The following is a 16,774-nucleotide window of genomic DNA, read 5'->3' as shown; positions in this document are numbered from 1 at the left end:
TTAGGGTGGAGAAAACTCCCTCTACAGTCACACGCCCGTGTCTGTATCCAGACGTATCGCTGTAACAGCTAAAAGTACAGGAAAAGTCACACCAGCAGGTCAAATGGGCCACAGTAAGAGAGAGAAATGGAGTTTACTTTCATTCTCTCAATCGCAGTGAAATAGGGGCTTCTGCTGTAAGTGTCAGTGTAAGACTGTCCAGCAAACACACACGCAGTGAAATTGTGCACAGTTTCTGCGTTTAAGTAGTTAGAGCGTTGTAAATACTCTCGCTCGCCATAGTCAGCTACGGCGACATAGTGCAAATGAGATAAATGATGTCAGTACATTATAACCGGTTATGATTATTACTGAACCGATACCAAATTGTCTGCATCTGCATCGCGGTGCACCGAATAAACAATTCATTTTGACACCCCTAATACAACAATAATAAATAAACACATATACCAATTTTGGTTCTTGCAACACATTTTTTAAAAGTTGGAACAGTAAAGCATTTACCACTTTGTAATGTTGTCATTCCTTTTCACAACACTTAAAAGACGTTTAGGGACTGAACACATCAAGTGATGAAGTGTCCATTTCTCCCCAAAAATGGCTAAAATACTGATTCATCTGACCACAGTACATGTTTCCACTGTGTGATCCCATCCCAGATGCCTCCGAACCCAGAGAAGTCGACAGCGCTTCTGGACACTGTTAACATAGGGCTTCCTTTTAACACAGTATAGTTTTCACTGGCAGTTTTGGATGTAACTCCATATTGTGGTACCTGACAAAGGTTTACCAAAGTAGTCTTGAGGCCATGTGGTGATATCGATTGATGATTCTTGATGCAGTGCCGCCTGAGAGATAGGAGATCACAGTTGTTCAGCTTAGGATTGTGCCCTTGTCCTTTACGCACTGAGATTCCTTGAATCTTTTTATAATGTTATGCACTGTTGAAGGTGAAATATCTAAATGTCTTCCTATCTTTCTTTAAGGACCATTGTTTTTAAACATTTCAATAATTTTCCCACATATTTGTTGGCAAACTTGCGATCCTCAACCCACCTTTGCTCTTAAAGCACTAGACCTCTCTTGGATGCTGCTTTTGTATCAAATCATAATTACAATCACCTGTTGACATCATCTGTTTTAAATCACATCATTATTTAACCAATTTACCTGATTACTAGCCCTAAATTGCTCCTGTCCCAACTTTTTTGGAATGTGTTGCAGGTCTAAATGACAGGAAAATATGTATATTTATAAATAAAATGAAGTTGACCAGACAAAATATGAAATACCTTCTGTTTATATTGTCATATTGTCAAGTCAAAGTAAATTTGGGAATCAGAAATCATGTGTTTTCCATACTGTCCCATTTTTTTCCTGATTTGGGTTGTACATAACATACAAATCAGCAGCCCAACATCATATCATAACATAACATCTAACATCATTTGACATTCCCAATATTTACATTCCCACCGCATGTTCTGTTCACCATAGGGGTCTTCCTCCGCTGGAATCGCTCCACAAAGTGTCTGGACGAGGCCTATCAGGAGATGGTCCATATTATAGAGTACAATAAGGAGCTGCAGAACAAAGTGAACAGCCTGCGCAGACAGCTGGCTCAACTCGAGACGGAGGACAGTCCACTGCAGACACCGTAGACATCGTCACAATGGTACACTTCTTATTTACTGAAACACGTCTCGCACACATGCATCTGCACTTCTCTTCTGATTGTGCTCTTACTTTCTGACTTTACTCATATTATTATACATGGATTCTAATCTACGGCCAATAGATCCGCTGCTCTATTCGTATATCATTGTGGTTTACTTCCTCAAACACTATACCACACTTGTATTACTTATTCCAAGTACGGCAAGCTGGTTTAACAATGAATCTTTATAACATACTAGCATCTGTTTTCATGCTACTAGCACTGTTTCTAGATACTAGCATCTTGCAGTTAGTCATTACCTACTGTACTAGTGCTTATTCTTTCGGTACAGGTAACTTTTTAAAAGATACTAGTTCTTATTCATTAGATAAAAGTTCTTATTTATTAGCTAATGCTATAAAATTATTAGATACTAGTGCTGATTCATTAGAAGCGAGTACTTGTAGTTGTAGATACTACTAATCATTCACTAGATACTGATACTAATAATTAGATACTAGTACGTATTTGTTTGATATTAGTTCTTATTTATTAGATACCAATACTTGTTTGTTACTAGAACCTTAAAAAATAATATATATATATATATATATATATATATATATATATATATATATATATATATATATATATATATATATATATATATATATATATAAATATATGAAGAGTTCAGATGCAAAAACCTCTAAATGCCATCTGAAATGTTCTCGTAAAACATGGGTTTCAAACTCAATTCCTGGAGGGCCGCAACTCTGCACAGTTTTGCTCCAACCCTAATCAAACACACCTGATCCAACCAATCAAGTTGTTCAAAAGAGTCTCAAACACCTTGATTAGTTGCATCACTTGTGTTTTATTAGGGTTGGAGCAAAACTGTGCAGAGTTGCGGCCCTCCAGGAATTGAGTTTGAGACCCACGTCCTAAAAGGACTAGCCTACTATGTTTATGTTCAGTTGTTTTACTTTAAAGGCAATGCAAATAACTTATTTGTCACTATAAAAGTAAAATTACTGAGCCTACACAGAGGAGTTGGAGAAAAATGCTCATTTTAGAAGAAAAGATCAGATGGCTTTTAGAGGTTTTTGCATCTAAACTCTTCATATACACACATTTTACATATTAGTACTTATTTCAGTAGTTAGTAGTAACTTTTCTGTTATTTCCAGTAAAAATTTCACATTTTGACTTGTAGGTGAATCTATCAGTGTCACTATTCAGTTTTGATTAGTTTGTATTTGTAATGGTGACTAGAACCTGATTTATATACCAGTACGTTTTCTTTACTACTACCACTTCAAATGCTAGTATCTACTAAATAGATACTAGTACATTATCATTAAATACTAATACTTTATTATTGGATACTTAAAAAGATACTTGTAATTTGAAGAGAGCAGTTATTTACTAAAGACTAATACAGTGGTTGTTTATCAAGTACTAGTACTCATTATTACTAATAACTCTTATTTTACTAGTCATAATTGTTTTTTAACTTGTCTGATGTTGTGACTAGTCAGATTGAAGTTTGAAGCTTACTAGAAAATGACAATTGTTACTAGGAATGGTTTGAGTAAGTAGTATTATCTGGTGATTAAGTACTTAAGTAATATCTTAAAGTAGTATACTTAAAGTAGTATTTTAAAATAGTATTCTTAAGTAGTATCTTAAATGATGTAATGTACCTAATGAATACCTACTCCTAAATAATGTTGGAATATTAGTCAAAACTGAATAGTTGATAACTCAGTGATCTATAACATAATTTAATGACAAAAAGTATACATTTGTTACTAACAACAGAATAGTTCCTTTTATACACACTTGTGTCTAGCGAATAAGTGCTAGTATCTATTAAAGGTGTACTAGTAACTTAAGAATTTCCATTAGTATATATAGAATACATGCTAGTGAATCAGTCTAGCATCTAAAAAATAGATCCTAGTAGCATGAAAATAGATAGTAGGACAGTTTTAATGTTAAAGTGGCTTGCCATATTGCTTATTTCACATAAAACACTGAATAGCTGATTATTATATAGTCGTCATTTCACTAGAGATTGTAAAAATTGTGGTTTACATGTTCTCTGAAAAAAAGGGACTGTTGATGTGCCATGCTTGACTTTTAAGTCTTTTGCCACAAAGTGCAATAGACAGCTGTTTTAAAAGGGAAAGAATTAGCGAGTGACTAAGAGAAGCTGGAAATATCTTTTGGTATTGTAATACTTGTGGTTTACATATCTTACATGAACCTCCTTCCAAAGAAACCATGTGATTGACTGATAAAAGTACAGCTGTTTTCTTGAACATTAGAACAGTTGTGCACGGGTAATACTTGTACAGAGTAAATATATGAAGTATATCGTCTGTAAAGACACATATTCATGGTAAATGTCAAAACAGTGCGTCATAAATCTCCATCCGTGATCTTTAGGACTCTTTGTTACATAAAGTCTTTACTTATGTGAAAAATTAAGATACACAAAGCATCTAAAAATAAAAAGCCCACTGGGATTGTTCAGATTTCCGTTCCACACAAGTATTTCACTGGCTCCAGTTCTCTACTCCGCAGAAATATTGTCTTGTGGTTTATGCACATGAATCAGGATATATATTTATGCTTAATGTGCCGTTTAAAGGTTTTCAGGTCCGTTTTGTTTAATAAAGATGAGTGTTAAATTGTGAAGTGACTCTTGTAGGACATTTAATGTATCTCTGGGCTGTTATCAAAAATCAAATACAATCTGTTGCCTTTATGAATGTGTTTAAGTTTTGATACGTTTGGTTTTTGTACTTGTGCACAATTTATGATTTTTTTTTTCGTTATTAATTTGTTTTGGCACTCAACTGACACAAACTTTGGCGACTCATAATATATAGTGTTAGGTCTTGCTTTATAAAATGTAATATTGATCAGATGTTTCATTGAAGTATGTTATGTTCTGTGGGCATTAAAAATGGTTTAATGTACAGCTGTGTGGCGTTTTCAAATTTCCTATTTGTATCCAAGTTGCAATTGGCAATAAAATAGGAATTACCAGTAGTCGTTTGACATCTTATCAGGGCAGTAAAAGGTCTGATAAGGTGTAATTACAATGGGTACATGACGTGCGTTACAATGAAAAAGCAAACAAACTGTGTGCATAACTGTTTTATACAATATAGAAAGCCACACCACTGAATCGGTTAGGATTCAAAATAATACTGCCAAATATATAATGTGTTAATCACTGCATTACATATCCAGCCTTAAGTGTGAGGTCTGAAGTGTTTTTATACTTAAATCCTTTTTTTTTCTTGGCCAAGCAGTGTATTTTAACCTTTTCATTTTGCTACTTTCTAATTTCCTCATTTATTGTTTATTACACATTACAAAGGAAATGATTTCATTGCATAAGTATGAGCATTCTTAATCTTAGTAGTTTTAAAAAAACACACCTCTGGCAATGATTACATGAATCTTTGCAAATCTGCATTTTGGGAGAATTCTACACATTTCTTCCTAAATCCGGTCAAGCCTTGCCAGGTTGAATGGGCAGTGTCAATAATTAGCCCTTTCTAGAGTTTCTCCAAAGATTTTTGATCTTTTTGGTTGAAATCTGAGCTCTGATTGGCCAACTTAAGGATGTTTGTCCTGTTCTCAGCATTCTGGACCAGGTTTTCATTAAAGTCCCAGTGAAATAGAAATCAAGGTTTTTAGGTGTTAGTGCACGTACGTTAGTCTTAAACGTCTAGTGAAATTAAAATAATGTTTTTCAGATGTTAGCATCAGTATGTTAGTCTTCAAGGATATCTACACTCACCGGCTACTTTATTAAGTACACCTTACTAGTACCAGGTTGGACCCCCTTTTGCCTTCAGAACTACCTTAATCCTTCGTGACATAATTCAACAAGGTACTGGAAATATTCCTTAGAGATTTTGGTCCATATTGACATGATAACATCACGCAGTTGCTGCAGATTTGTCAGCTGCACATCCATGATGTGAATCTCCTGTTCCACCACATCCCAAAGGTGCTCTATTGGATTGAGACTGGTGACTGTGAAGGCCATTTGAGTACAGTGAACTCATTGTCATGTTCAAGAAACCAGTCTGAGATGATTCGCGCTTTATGACATGGTACGATATCCTGCTGGAAGTAGCCATCAGAAGATGGGTACACTGTGGCCATAAAGGGATGGACATGGTCAGCAACAATACTCAGGCAGGCTGTGGCGTTGACATGATGCTCAATTGATACTAATGAGCCCAAAATGTGCCAAGAAAATGTGCCCGCACCATTACACCATCACCAACAGCCTGAACCATTGATACAAGGCAGGATGGATCCATGCTTTCATGTTGTTGACACCAAATTCTGACCCTACCATCTAAAAGTCGCAGCAGAAATCGAGACTCATCAGACCAGGCAACATTATTCCAATGTTCTATTGTCCAATTTTGATGAGCATGTGCGGAATGGAGCCTCAGTTTCTTGTTTTTAGCTGACAGGAGTGGCACCTGCTGTGGTCTTCTGCTGCAGTAGCCCATCCGCCTCAAGGTTGGATGTGTTGTGCGTTCAGAGATGTTCTTCTGCATACCTTGGTTGTATCAAGTGGTTATTTAAGTTACTGTTTCTTTTCTATCAGCTCGAACCAGTCTGGCCATTCTCCTCTGACCTCTGGCATCAACAAGGCATTTGTGCGCACAGAACTGCCACTCACTAAATATTTTCTATTTTTTCGGATCATTCTCTGTAAACCCTAGAGATGGTTTTTTCGTTTCAGTTTCTGAAATACTCAGACCAGCTCGTCTGGCACCAACAACCATGCCACGTTCAAAGTCACTTAAATCCCCTTTCTTCCCCATTCTGATGCTCGGTTTGAACTGCAGCAGATCTCTTGACCATGTCTACATGCCTTAATGCCTAAGTTGCTACCATGTGATTGGCTGATTAGAAATTTGCTTTAACGAGCAGTTGGACCGGTGGACCTAATAAAGTGGCCGGTGAGTGTATAAGGTAGTGTGCTACAAAACTGACAAAGTTTACGTTTAGAAGATATGAAACAGATATAAAAATTTAAAGCTTGTAGTTTGTCTCTTTCACCTAAATAGATCAACAATCTTGACCAATCAAATGATCTCTAGTATATGACATGCCCCGACCTCTTCAAAATGCTTCTCATTTGCTTTTCATTTGATGCACTTGACCTCACTGGCAGAGCTGTGATAAAGCGAAACGCTATTGGCTAGTTTTTAAAAAGGCGATGTGCCACTCTATGTCCCGCCTTCTCATCATTTGTCAGTTAAGATTGTCAACCATCGAATAAAAAAATGCAAATTTCAAAGGACTTCACGGGACGTTCAAGGTAATCTGGTGTGCTCCAAAACAGTTACAGAATCGCATTAAGAAGATATAAACATTTAAAGCTTTAGTAGTATGTTTCTGTCACAGAATGCATAAGGCTCCATATGTGTTTTTAAACCAACATAAAAAATAATGATACCATTTTGGCAACTTCTGGAAATCAAATATGCATTTCAATAATGATATATAAAGGTCTGTGTGTGTGTGTGTTTACATTGCACTGCTGTATATATGAAGCTTTACCACAGCACTGTCAGTGTAATGCAGCAGCATATCTCTCATCACATAAACATGTGTGCGTATTCAACCATCATTATCAGGAGCATGCAGTGTTATGGGGGAAGGGCTGCACTCGGCTATACTTAACTCAAGTTTCAGACGCCCCCATACATATCGCCATACCCCGGAGATGATGTTATATACCTGAAACACACACCGTGCTGCTCTAAACAGGAACTGTGTCTAACGGACACATCGACAACACTTGTTAGGCTCACGGAGACGGCAGCAGACCTGAAGTAACCCCTCAGACAAACACCTAAAACTGTGTCACGTTGAGTTATTCATTCACCGTTTGTTTTATATGGAGGGGAAAAAAACTTGTGGAATAAGGGAGATTGGTCCTTGTTTTTTCCATCTATTCTTCTATTGATCTGGAGTGATGGTGTTGAGTTTATAAGAGGTTTTCAGAGTAGATCAATTCAGTTGAAAGAAAATGGGCATAAGGTTTAATCATATTGATGGTGTGAGGCCGACCATAACCTGTAATTGCATGAAAGGCTGATTTATGTAGTATTATAAACATGTAATCTATATTAATCTGATTCAGTTAATATTATTATTATTTTACAGGTCTTTTACCTGGATTTGTTTTTAATTTTACACTGCAATTGATCATGCTTAGGATCAGACTTGGGAATATTGTTAATGTTCTGATAATGTTTTCTTTCTTTATTTCTTTTTGTTTATAACATGGCAAGATAACATTCTGCTATGGTTCCTGCTGTTTTATTTTAATAAAATGTGATGTTTGTTATGTTACTATTAATCAAGGGACCATTTGTGTTTTCATTTTTAAATATATAAAGCCAAAGTTTTGTTACGGTTACGCCAAACTACTCTGGCATCTTCGAAAATGGAGCATTTTGAAAGAGCTAAAAACCCTAGTAGTTTGGAAATTCTATTGCTTTTAGTTTGGAAATTCCAGCGTTTCATTTCAGTGTAGACGAACTGAAAGCAGAATTTTGAAAAAGATGATGCAGCTATCCACAATCGCTTCCGGATTTGTCTTTTGGAATAATGCGTATTTTTTCCCTTGGTCATCAAGCTCCTATTTGACCATTACACATGGCAAGTATGGATTCTGGCATCCATCCGAGCATTAACGATCACATATTAGACATTTCAGTGTGAATTGTGACTTGTTTTTGTGAAATTTAGTAAAAAAAAAAGGAGCAGCGTTTCATTCTGAAATTCATTCATTCATTATCTTTCAGCATAGTCCCTTTATTCATCAGGGGTCTCCACAGCGGAATGAACCGCTAACTTATCTAGCATAAGGTTTTACACAATGGATGCCCTTCCAGCTGCAACCCAGTACTGGGAAACAGTTCATTCAATTCACCTATAGCGCATGTCTTTGGACTGTGGGGGAAACTGGAGCACAGGAGAAAACTTACACGAACACGGGAAGAACATGCAAACTCCACACACTCCAACTGACCCAGCCGGGACTCGAACCAGCAATCTTCTTGCTATGAGGCGACAGTGCTAACCACTGAGCCACCATTTACATTTACATTTACATTTAGTCATTTAGCAGACGCTTTTATCCAAAGCGACTTACAAATGAGGACAAGGAAGCAATTTACACAACTATAAGAGCAGCAGTGAACAAGCGCTATAGACAAGTTTCAGGCGTGTAAAAGTCTAAGAAGCAAAAACATTAGTAGAAAAATTTTTTTTTTTTTTTTTTTTTTTTTAGAGAGAGAGAGAGAGAAAGAGGGCTCAGTTAGTGGTATAGCCAGAGAGGCAATTGCAGATTAGGAGGAAAAGTGGAGACTAAACAGTTGCGTTTTTAGTCGTTTCTTGAAGACAGCAAGTGACTCGGCTGTTCTGATGTAGTTAGGGAGTTCATTCCACCAACTGGGCAGATTGAATGTGAGAGTTCAGGAAAGTGATTTCTTCCCTCTTTGGGATGGAACAACGAGGCGACGTTCATTCACAGAACGCATGTTGCCCTTTATTTTGAAATGCTGTTTTAAAACAAAAACACACTCGTGTAAATGGTACCTGAGGGTAGCACATTCATTCTGAACTCAAGTGGAACTACTTTTGCAGTATATGATTTTATTGCACACCTTCCAGCCAATCAGCATCAAGAATTCAATAGATCATGGATTAATATAATTAGAGCTGAGATTCTTCACAACAGTGAATTAAACGTGCGTAAACTCATGTGCTCTGAAGCATTTCAGGGATCTTATGTATAATTTTTTTCTCATCAAACTTAAGATCTTCATCTCTGTTTGAAAATCAAGAACAAGGACATGTTTGTGTGCATTTGGTTTCATGCATTTACCAGAATTGCTTAATCATCTGTTGACAAGTGCTAAGAGAGAACTGATAACAGTGACCGCAGGCACTCGTCATCACACATTCTAGCGATCAATTGGCTTTGATTTAATACAGACAACACATTTTATATTGTAAATGTATCTTTTAGGTACATCTGTGTGTAAATTGACTTAAAGTTGAAGAGTAAATGCTAAATGTATGAAGTTGTATTTACATAAAGAGAATCTGCTCACGCTTTACAGTAAGGTTCCTTTAGTTAACGTATGTTCATGTATTTACTAACGTGAACTAAGAACGAAAGATAGTTGTACAGCATTTATTAACCATTGTTCAACATTTACTAATGAATAATAAGAATCCAATTTTGTGGCTGTTAACATTAGTTAATGTACTGTTATATATGCATTGTTCAACTAGCATTAACTAGGACCTACCATACTGACTTACTTTGTTCCATTTTTTCTTTCACTACCAAATTACGCGTTACATTTTCTTCACTTGATCTCACAATGGTCTATAACTTGGCCCACACGGAATCTGCGCGCACAGAATTCCGCAGATTTTTAGTCCATCATTAATTCTGTTTATTTACTTGTGTAAATGTGTGTAAATCTATATTTATTCCGTTTTTAAAATAATTACAGTAATATTATTGACTAATATGTAAATGTTCATCTGATTTATGTACAATGCAGCGTTTAAAGTTATATTTTCTGTTTTTTAGTAGATATATTATATGAGAGACTTGCTTTGTTTACCAAATAAAGTGGACCTAATTGGATTTGCATTGTAAACATTAAATATAAGTTAAAAACATAGTATTTTTATTTCACATATTAAGGTTTTAGTTATGATACTCCCAAAATAGTTTCTACAGATTTTTACCAAAATTCTCCTCAGAAACAGCAAAAAACGTCCGCAGATTCCGTCTGGCCCTATCAGTCTTTACATTCCTAAAACTTGCGGAAACCTTGCAGTTATTTATTTTGCAGGTTTGGTCCTGCATATCAGATGACAGTATGCTACAAGAAACAAAATTTACTACGAGCTCTCTGTCTCTGACTTTCCACCCCCATCCCATAATCAAACATCCCGTGGAGTGTGTTGGTGAGGAGGAGGGCTGAACATGTGCGACCCTGAACAGACCCCTCAGTCGTCATGTTACAGTTCACAGACGTCAGGAAGGCGTGGCCAGGGCCTCTCCTCCGGCGCTGGCCAATCAGAGCGCTGCCGGCTTCTCTTGAAAGCCTCTTGGGCTGCGGATATAAAACCTCCGCGGCGGGCTGATGCAATACTGGAAGATAGTGAATGAAGAGTCAGTGACGGGAAGCTAGACTCACGTCGACTAGAACAGCACGTTTATTTGCTGAATTTCTCCATCTTTTTCCAAGTCAATAGGTGAGTTGATTTAATTGCTGATTTTGCTTTTAGGATCGATTACAATAAGAACCTTATCTGAGCAATAGCTTCCTATGGCCTTGACTGGAAAGATAACATGCGTGATAATGCTAAAGTCACTGTGTGTCTGATAAATCGCTCTTTATTTGCATCTGTCCTGTTACCCTTTAGTCTTAAACGTTGCGTTAAATGCCAAATGACATTACATTAATAATATGCAGCTGTAGGTGAATAAGTTAATGAAGCTCATCAAATGTTTCTTCCTCATTCAGTCATTTTCCCGATACAGCACGACTTCCCTTTAGTGCTTCATAAAACACTGTAGTTCGTGTGAAAAATCGCATCCGAAACCCATTGACCCTTATTTTAAGAAGCTCATTCATAGGGAGTTGTCGACGTGACCACGTCGGTTTGATCACGTAGCCTACTTCACGGATTGCACATTACTTCAGTCCCCGCAGCGCAATAAAGGCTAGTTTAGCCCTCGCGTTGGTCATTTGTCGTTTTTAAATAGTCGTTTGTAGCCTATGTTATTTGTTTGTTTGCCAAAATACAGCGATAAAGGCGCAAGATTGTAACAGTGAGTTGTTTAGCAACAAACAACCAATCATGACACTCGCATCATTAAATATTCACGAGGAGTCACGTGTAGCGCATATGGAGGAAATGGATAACTAAAAAAACTGTCAGAAGGAGACAACGGATAAGGTAAATGTTGCGAAGAGATAATATTAATAATATTGTTTGTTTTATAATATTTAGATACTTGAGGCAACCAAAAGCGGCGATAGTGAGTTAGAAATGCGTTTCTTAAAGTTGTCCGCGTGGGAGTCGCGTGCTGTGTTATAATTAGCCCAATAAATATGCAAATTAGTACATCAAGACGAAATTTACAGCCTGAAATCTGAAGTATTAACTTCTAACCCAGAACGAAGTATTGGAACTGCGAAGGTAACGCTAGTTCTCAGATTACGCTACACACTAGCCTAACTAGTCTAAACCGATTTAAATTCCCAGAAGTCTGACTGAGCTTTAAGTTCAAGATCGCACCGGCTGATAAGAAGGCTCGGATTGTCTGTAGTGGTATTGTGGACAAGAAAAATCAGGACACGAACAGAACAGTCCGCACAGACTTGCCACAATGAAGTCTTTAGAGGTCGAAATAAAGGATGTGTTCGGCATCTTGCCACCGTCCTCGGCGTGGTGCCCGTGCAGCTCAGTTCTCGCCTGCTGATTGGCTGACGGCGAAGGCAGGGCTGTATAAATACGCTCAAATTACAATCCTAGTTCCTTTCGTGCCTTCGCTTTTTCAAGGTAGGAAGTTTGATGAAACTTGGAAATTAATTTGTAAATATGTATATATTTCAGTTTCTTGCTTAAAATTAAAAGAATAATATATTTTCGGAAACCTTTACTTTAAGTTCAGTTGAGTTCATTAGTTTGTTTGTATGTTGTAAATTGACTATCACGAGCCTCATGTGGACTAGGTTTGAAATAGCCCTGATGTAAGAAACATATGTTAGATGTTTGGCTCGAGATGTTTGCACAAAAACAGCACCAACGTTATATTTAGATGTCTCAACCAAAGCTGCAGGATTTCAGAAGAACAGAATTTTTTTTTGGCTTGCATTGTAAAGAGAGTGAATGGTGACTGAAGCTGTCATTATGCCTGACGTTTATTGTTTCGCAAAAGAATGAACGTCAAACTGGTTTGGAAAGTCGTGGTTTTGAGTGAATGATGTTGAATCACATTTATGTGTTGAACTGTTCTTTGAATTTTTGTTCTTTTGGTTATGACAGTGTGTGATAGCTCAATATATCCTCTTGTTATTTTTTTTCTTCAGGTAACTGAGTATGCCAGTCATCAGAGCCCTTAGTAAGGTGGCAAAGCAGGCCCTGCTGGCCCCTGCATGTGGATGTCAACCTTTGACGGTGGCGATTCGCAACATCAGTTTCTCCCCACGTCAGGTCACCTCTGCATCTGATGCCAGCTTTCATTCTGTCTCTTTCTCAGAGACAGACCACCCTAAAGTCCTCATTACGGGTATGAAAAACCACGCAAGTTAGAATCATGCACGTTGATCAGCACATTTTTTAGAAGGGTGGTTATTGGCTTTTTCTTTTGTGTTTCTTGTGAAATGTCTGATTTTTATCTCTTTCTCTCTGCCAGGTGGCCTTGGGCAATTAGGGGTTGGGCTTGCTAAACTGTTAAGGTAAGCATTTCACAGTACCGTACAGTAAGCACGCTCAGTTTATGCATTTATAAACTTAATTCTTTAAATTTCAGGTTTAACAAAAAAAAAATTGTTTTATAGGAAGCGTTTTGGGAAAAACAATGTGATCCTCTCAGATATCAGGAAACCACCTAGCAACGTCTTTCACAGTGGTATGTCTTCTAGTATAAAATAAATTTTTAATATGTGACTTTAATTGGAGAAAAAAATAGATTTACACTTTTTTTTTTCAATAGTTGTATTATGCATTACATGAATCAAAATTATAAAAATAGCTTATCATTTCCTTATGTTAAAGTCATTTAGATCAGTAAAGAAATGCAATTTATTATAGCCTTTTATTTCAATAAATTAATTTAAATCCCTTGTTCTGTCAGGTGACAGCATTTTTAATTTCCTGAAATATATGATTTCAAGGCACAGCCTTTGACCACTCGCAAGCACTGACGTGTAGATTAACATGCCTCAACCGTGTCTCATTTCTCAACTCTCAGGTCCATTTATCTACTCCGATATTCTGGATTACAAGAACCTGCGAGAGATTGTAGTAAACAACAGGATCACCTGGTTAGTGCATTACAGCGCTCTCCTAAGTGCTGTCGGAGAAGCTAATGTGGCTCTGGCACGAGCAGTTAACATCACAGGTAAGACTTTCAAAACAAACAAATAAATCCAAATGAGATTTTCAGAAATTATTCAATTTAAATGTATTTAATTTAACGTTAAGTATAGAGTATTTTTGTTTTCTAATATAAACAGAATATAATTTAGGTCTTTTATACAAGGAACCATCTATCCTTGTCTATATATTTTTGCACATACTTGTGAATTATCTGTTGGTTTGCTTGCTTTTTTTTTAAATTTATTATTAAAGGTTTTTGAAACATTTTACCAGGACAAATATTAGAAATCATATCAAATAGTTGCAAAAGTATATTTTCTGTTTTATATTTTACACTAGCTTGATCTTGAAGTAGTATTAATGAAAATATATATATATAATTTTTTGTTTCTGTAGGGCTGCACAACATCCTAGACATTGCAGCAGAACATGGGCTTCGTCTCTTTGTGCCCAGCACCATTGGTGCCTTTGGACCAACTTCACCTCGAAATCCCACTCCTGACCTCTGTGTGCAGAGACCACGCACTATATATGGCGTTTCTAAAGTCCACGCGGAGCTCATGGGAGAGGTAAAGACACAAGTCACCACAAGTATTTCACATCTAATCAGTTCCTTGTGCATCTCTTTATTCATAATATTCTTTTCCACAGTACTACCACCACCGTTACGGCCTTGACTTCCGCTGTCTGCGATACCCTGGCATCATCTCTGCAGACTCGCAGCCTGGCGGTGGCACAACAGGTACGGCGCCGAATGCCCTGTCTGTGTTTTTAGCACATGACCTTGCACATGTACGCAAATGAAGTTATGCAACTGGCACACGCTCAGAACGGGGCGTTGTTTGCTTTGCATATTTTTAGACTGATATCCTGCACCAATGCCTATCAGGCATTTGAACCACACCTCCATCTGCCTGCAGTCACATGCGAAAACCTCAAAAGTGCTTCTCCAGCTGTTACTGTTAGCACTTCTACAGATAGATAAGGTCAAAAAACTTGCGAGTCATGATTTTTCTTTTCATTTCCCAGACTACGCCGTGCAGATTTTCCATGATGCTGTCAAAACCGGAAAGTTTGAGTGCAACCTAAAGCCAGACACCCGGCTGCCCATGATGTACATTGATGACTGTTTGCGGGCGACGCTGGAGGTGATGGAGGCACCATTGGAAACGCTTAGCATGCGCACGTACAACATCAATGCAATGAGCTTCACCCCTGAAGAACTTGCAAATGAGGTTCAGAAACAGCTGCCTGACCTTCAGGTCTCATATGAGATTGACTCTGTACGACAGGCTATAGGTAAGATCCAAAAAGCAAACTTCAGTGTAAACAAAGCGTGCAAAATATTGAAAAAAGCATGTGTTTTTGTCTTCACAGCTGACAGCTGGCCGATGAACTTTGATGACACCAACGCTCGTAATGACTGGGGCTGGAAACACGATTATGACCTGCCAGAATTGGTTCAGACGATGCTCAACTTCATCGGATCAGAGTCCCGCATCGCTCAAGCCAACTGATTCTGCTTATGAACTGTGGACATCTGTATATATGGTAAAGATTTCTAGTGACGCAGAAGAGAGATCCACGGTCTGTAAATAGTCATATTCCTGTTCTCTTTTGTGTCATCTGTATAGAGCTCTTTGGCTAGCGCAGGCTATTTGTGTATAATTGCAGATTATACAAAGAGGTCGGGTCTCTTTTCTAGGAAAACCGCCAGAGATGCAGAGGTATTTTTTGGAGAGCGTAGACTGAATGGGTTTAAACTTGACGTGATCCTCTTGTGCTTTGCATTTAGTGATCAAAGGATCATCATACCTCCAGGTAAAATGAACCAAATCAATCCAAAAATGATTGTGGCAGATCCTAGTTCTAGTCTCTTTCTGAGTTTTCTTTTCGCGTTTTATTTAAGTATAATAATTTGACTATCTTGAAAGAAGGTAATTTTTGAGGGGAAAGTAGTAGGAATGGTTCTAGCAGCTGCAAGCCATGCCAAAATAAACCGACAGAAGACTCTGTGGTTTGGACAGGGTGGGACTCAAATGCAGGTCCTCAGGGAAAGTGGGGGGACATCGTGATAAATGATGTTATCGAATCCCTCTGGGTTGCTTTTCCTCTCTTATGCACTATTACATCTATTTATTCAGACGGCTCACAGATGAAACGCCAGATTCCACACTAACTGCTGTATACTTTGTCACTTTTTGATAAATGCAAATTCTCTCGTTGCATTTGCCCAAACATGATTTCCCACAAGAAAAAAAATATTATCCCGTATGAAGGGGAGCGTGGGAAGCAAATTTAAATTATTATTTTTTAGTCAAGCTTTGCATCCACATCTTTTGATCACAAAACTTGTGTCAATAAAGCTTTTTTATCTTTGACATTTTGTCTGTCTTTCATTTTAAGGAATATGCTCATGTAAACTCAATGTATGAATTTAGCATCAACACTTTAAGAGCACTCCGCACGTCTCTCTGGTTTTGGCTCTCTCCTCATCTTCTGTTTGGCTAGCATTTAAACACCATCCCTCCATCCCAGTCACTGCAAAACAGAGGTGTCATTAATGCATTTGACCTACTTTCGAGTCACCATGCTGCCAATTTGCTCACCCCTGTGGTCGTTCAGCCATACCCAGTTATACTTTAAATCAGGAAGAAACTGCTTGTCGTGCACACACCTTCAGAGATATCTTTGTGAGGACTTTACATGGACAATGATTTTTATGTTGTACAAACTAGATTTTATCCCCTTCCCCCTAAACAACCCTCACAGGAAGATTTACATTTTCTAAATAATTCACTCTGGATAATTGCGCTTGGGGATCAAAATGAGATTTCACACATCAGCATTTAATTTCTGAATTAATTTGTTAAAGAGATAGTTAACCCAAAAATGCAAACACTCAACATTTACTCA

General features: G+C 37.5%; 2 protein-coding genes across 4 annotated transcripts in view; both read left to right on the top strand.

Moving 5' to 3' along the window:
* The window catches only part of mtmr9 (myotubularin related protein 9), a 43,314-nt gene extending 32,507 nt beyond the window's left edge, over positions 1-10,807 (top strand). Inside the window, exons 11-12 of one of the 2 annotated variants that reach the window (XM_056480760.1) lie at positions 1,498-1,675; positions 10,597-10,807. In XM_056480760.1, coding sequence (XP_056336735.1) covers positions 1,498-1,661 — 164 coding nt within the window. In that variant the 3' untranslated portion in view covers positions 1,662-1,675; positions 10,597-10,807. Of the gene's footprint in view, positions 1-1,497; positions 2,236-10,596 lie in introns of those variants that run through there. The other variant, XM_056480759.1, reaches the window with a different exon arrangement.
* A 109-nt stretch (positions 10,808-10,916) lies between these two features.
* On the top strand, positions 10,917-16,239 carry tdh (L-threonine dehydrogenase). 2 transcript variants are annotated; one of them, XM_056480761.1, is made up of 9 exons: positions 10,917-11,002; positions 12,847-13,046; positions 13,173-13,215; positions 13,318-13,388; positions 13,731-13,880; positions 14,255-14,427; positions 14,510-14,600; positions 14,888-15,157; positions 15,236-16,239. In XM_056480761.1, exons 2-9 carry the CDS (start codon positions 12,857-12,859, stop codon positions 15,373-15,375), a joined length of 1,128 nt encoding a protein of 375 aa, XP_056336736.1. In that variant the 5' UTR covers positions 10,917-11,002; positions 12,847-12,856; the 3' UTR covers positions 15,376-16,239. The 2 variants fall into 2 exon arrangements, with proteins under 2 accessions (XP_056336736.1, XP_056336737.1); XM_056480762.1 differs by lacking the exon at positions 10,917-11,002 and adding an exon at positions 12,229-12,316.
* The last annotated feature ends 535 nt before the right edge of the window (positions 16,240-16,774 follow it).

Source organism: Danio aesculapii, chromosome 20 (genome assembly GCF_903798145.1).
Source record: "Danio aesculapii chromosome 20, fDanAes4.1, whole genome shotgun sequence".
In the NCBI taxonomy this organism is placed as follows: domain Eukaryota; kingdom Metazoa; phylum Chordata; class Actinopteri; order Cypriniformes; family Danionidae; genus Danio; species Danio aesculapii.
Note: the sequence above shows the minus strand (reverse complement) of the source record. Positions and strands in the feature narration are given on the sequence as shown.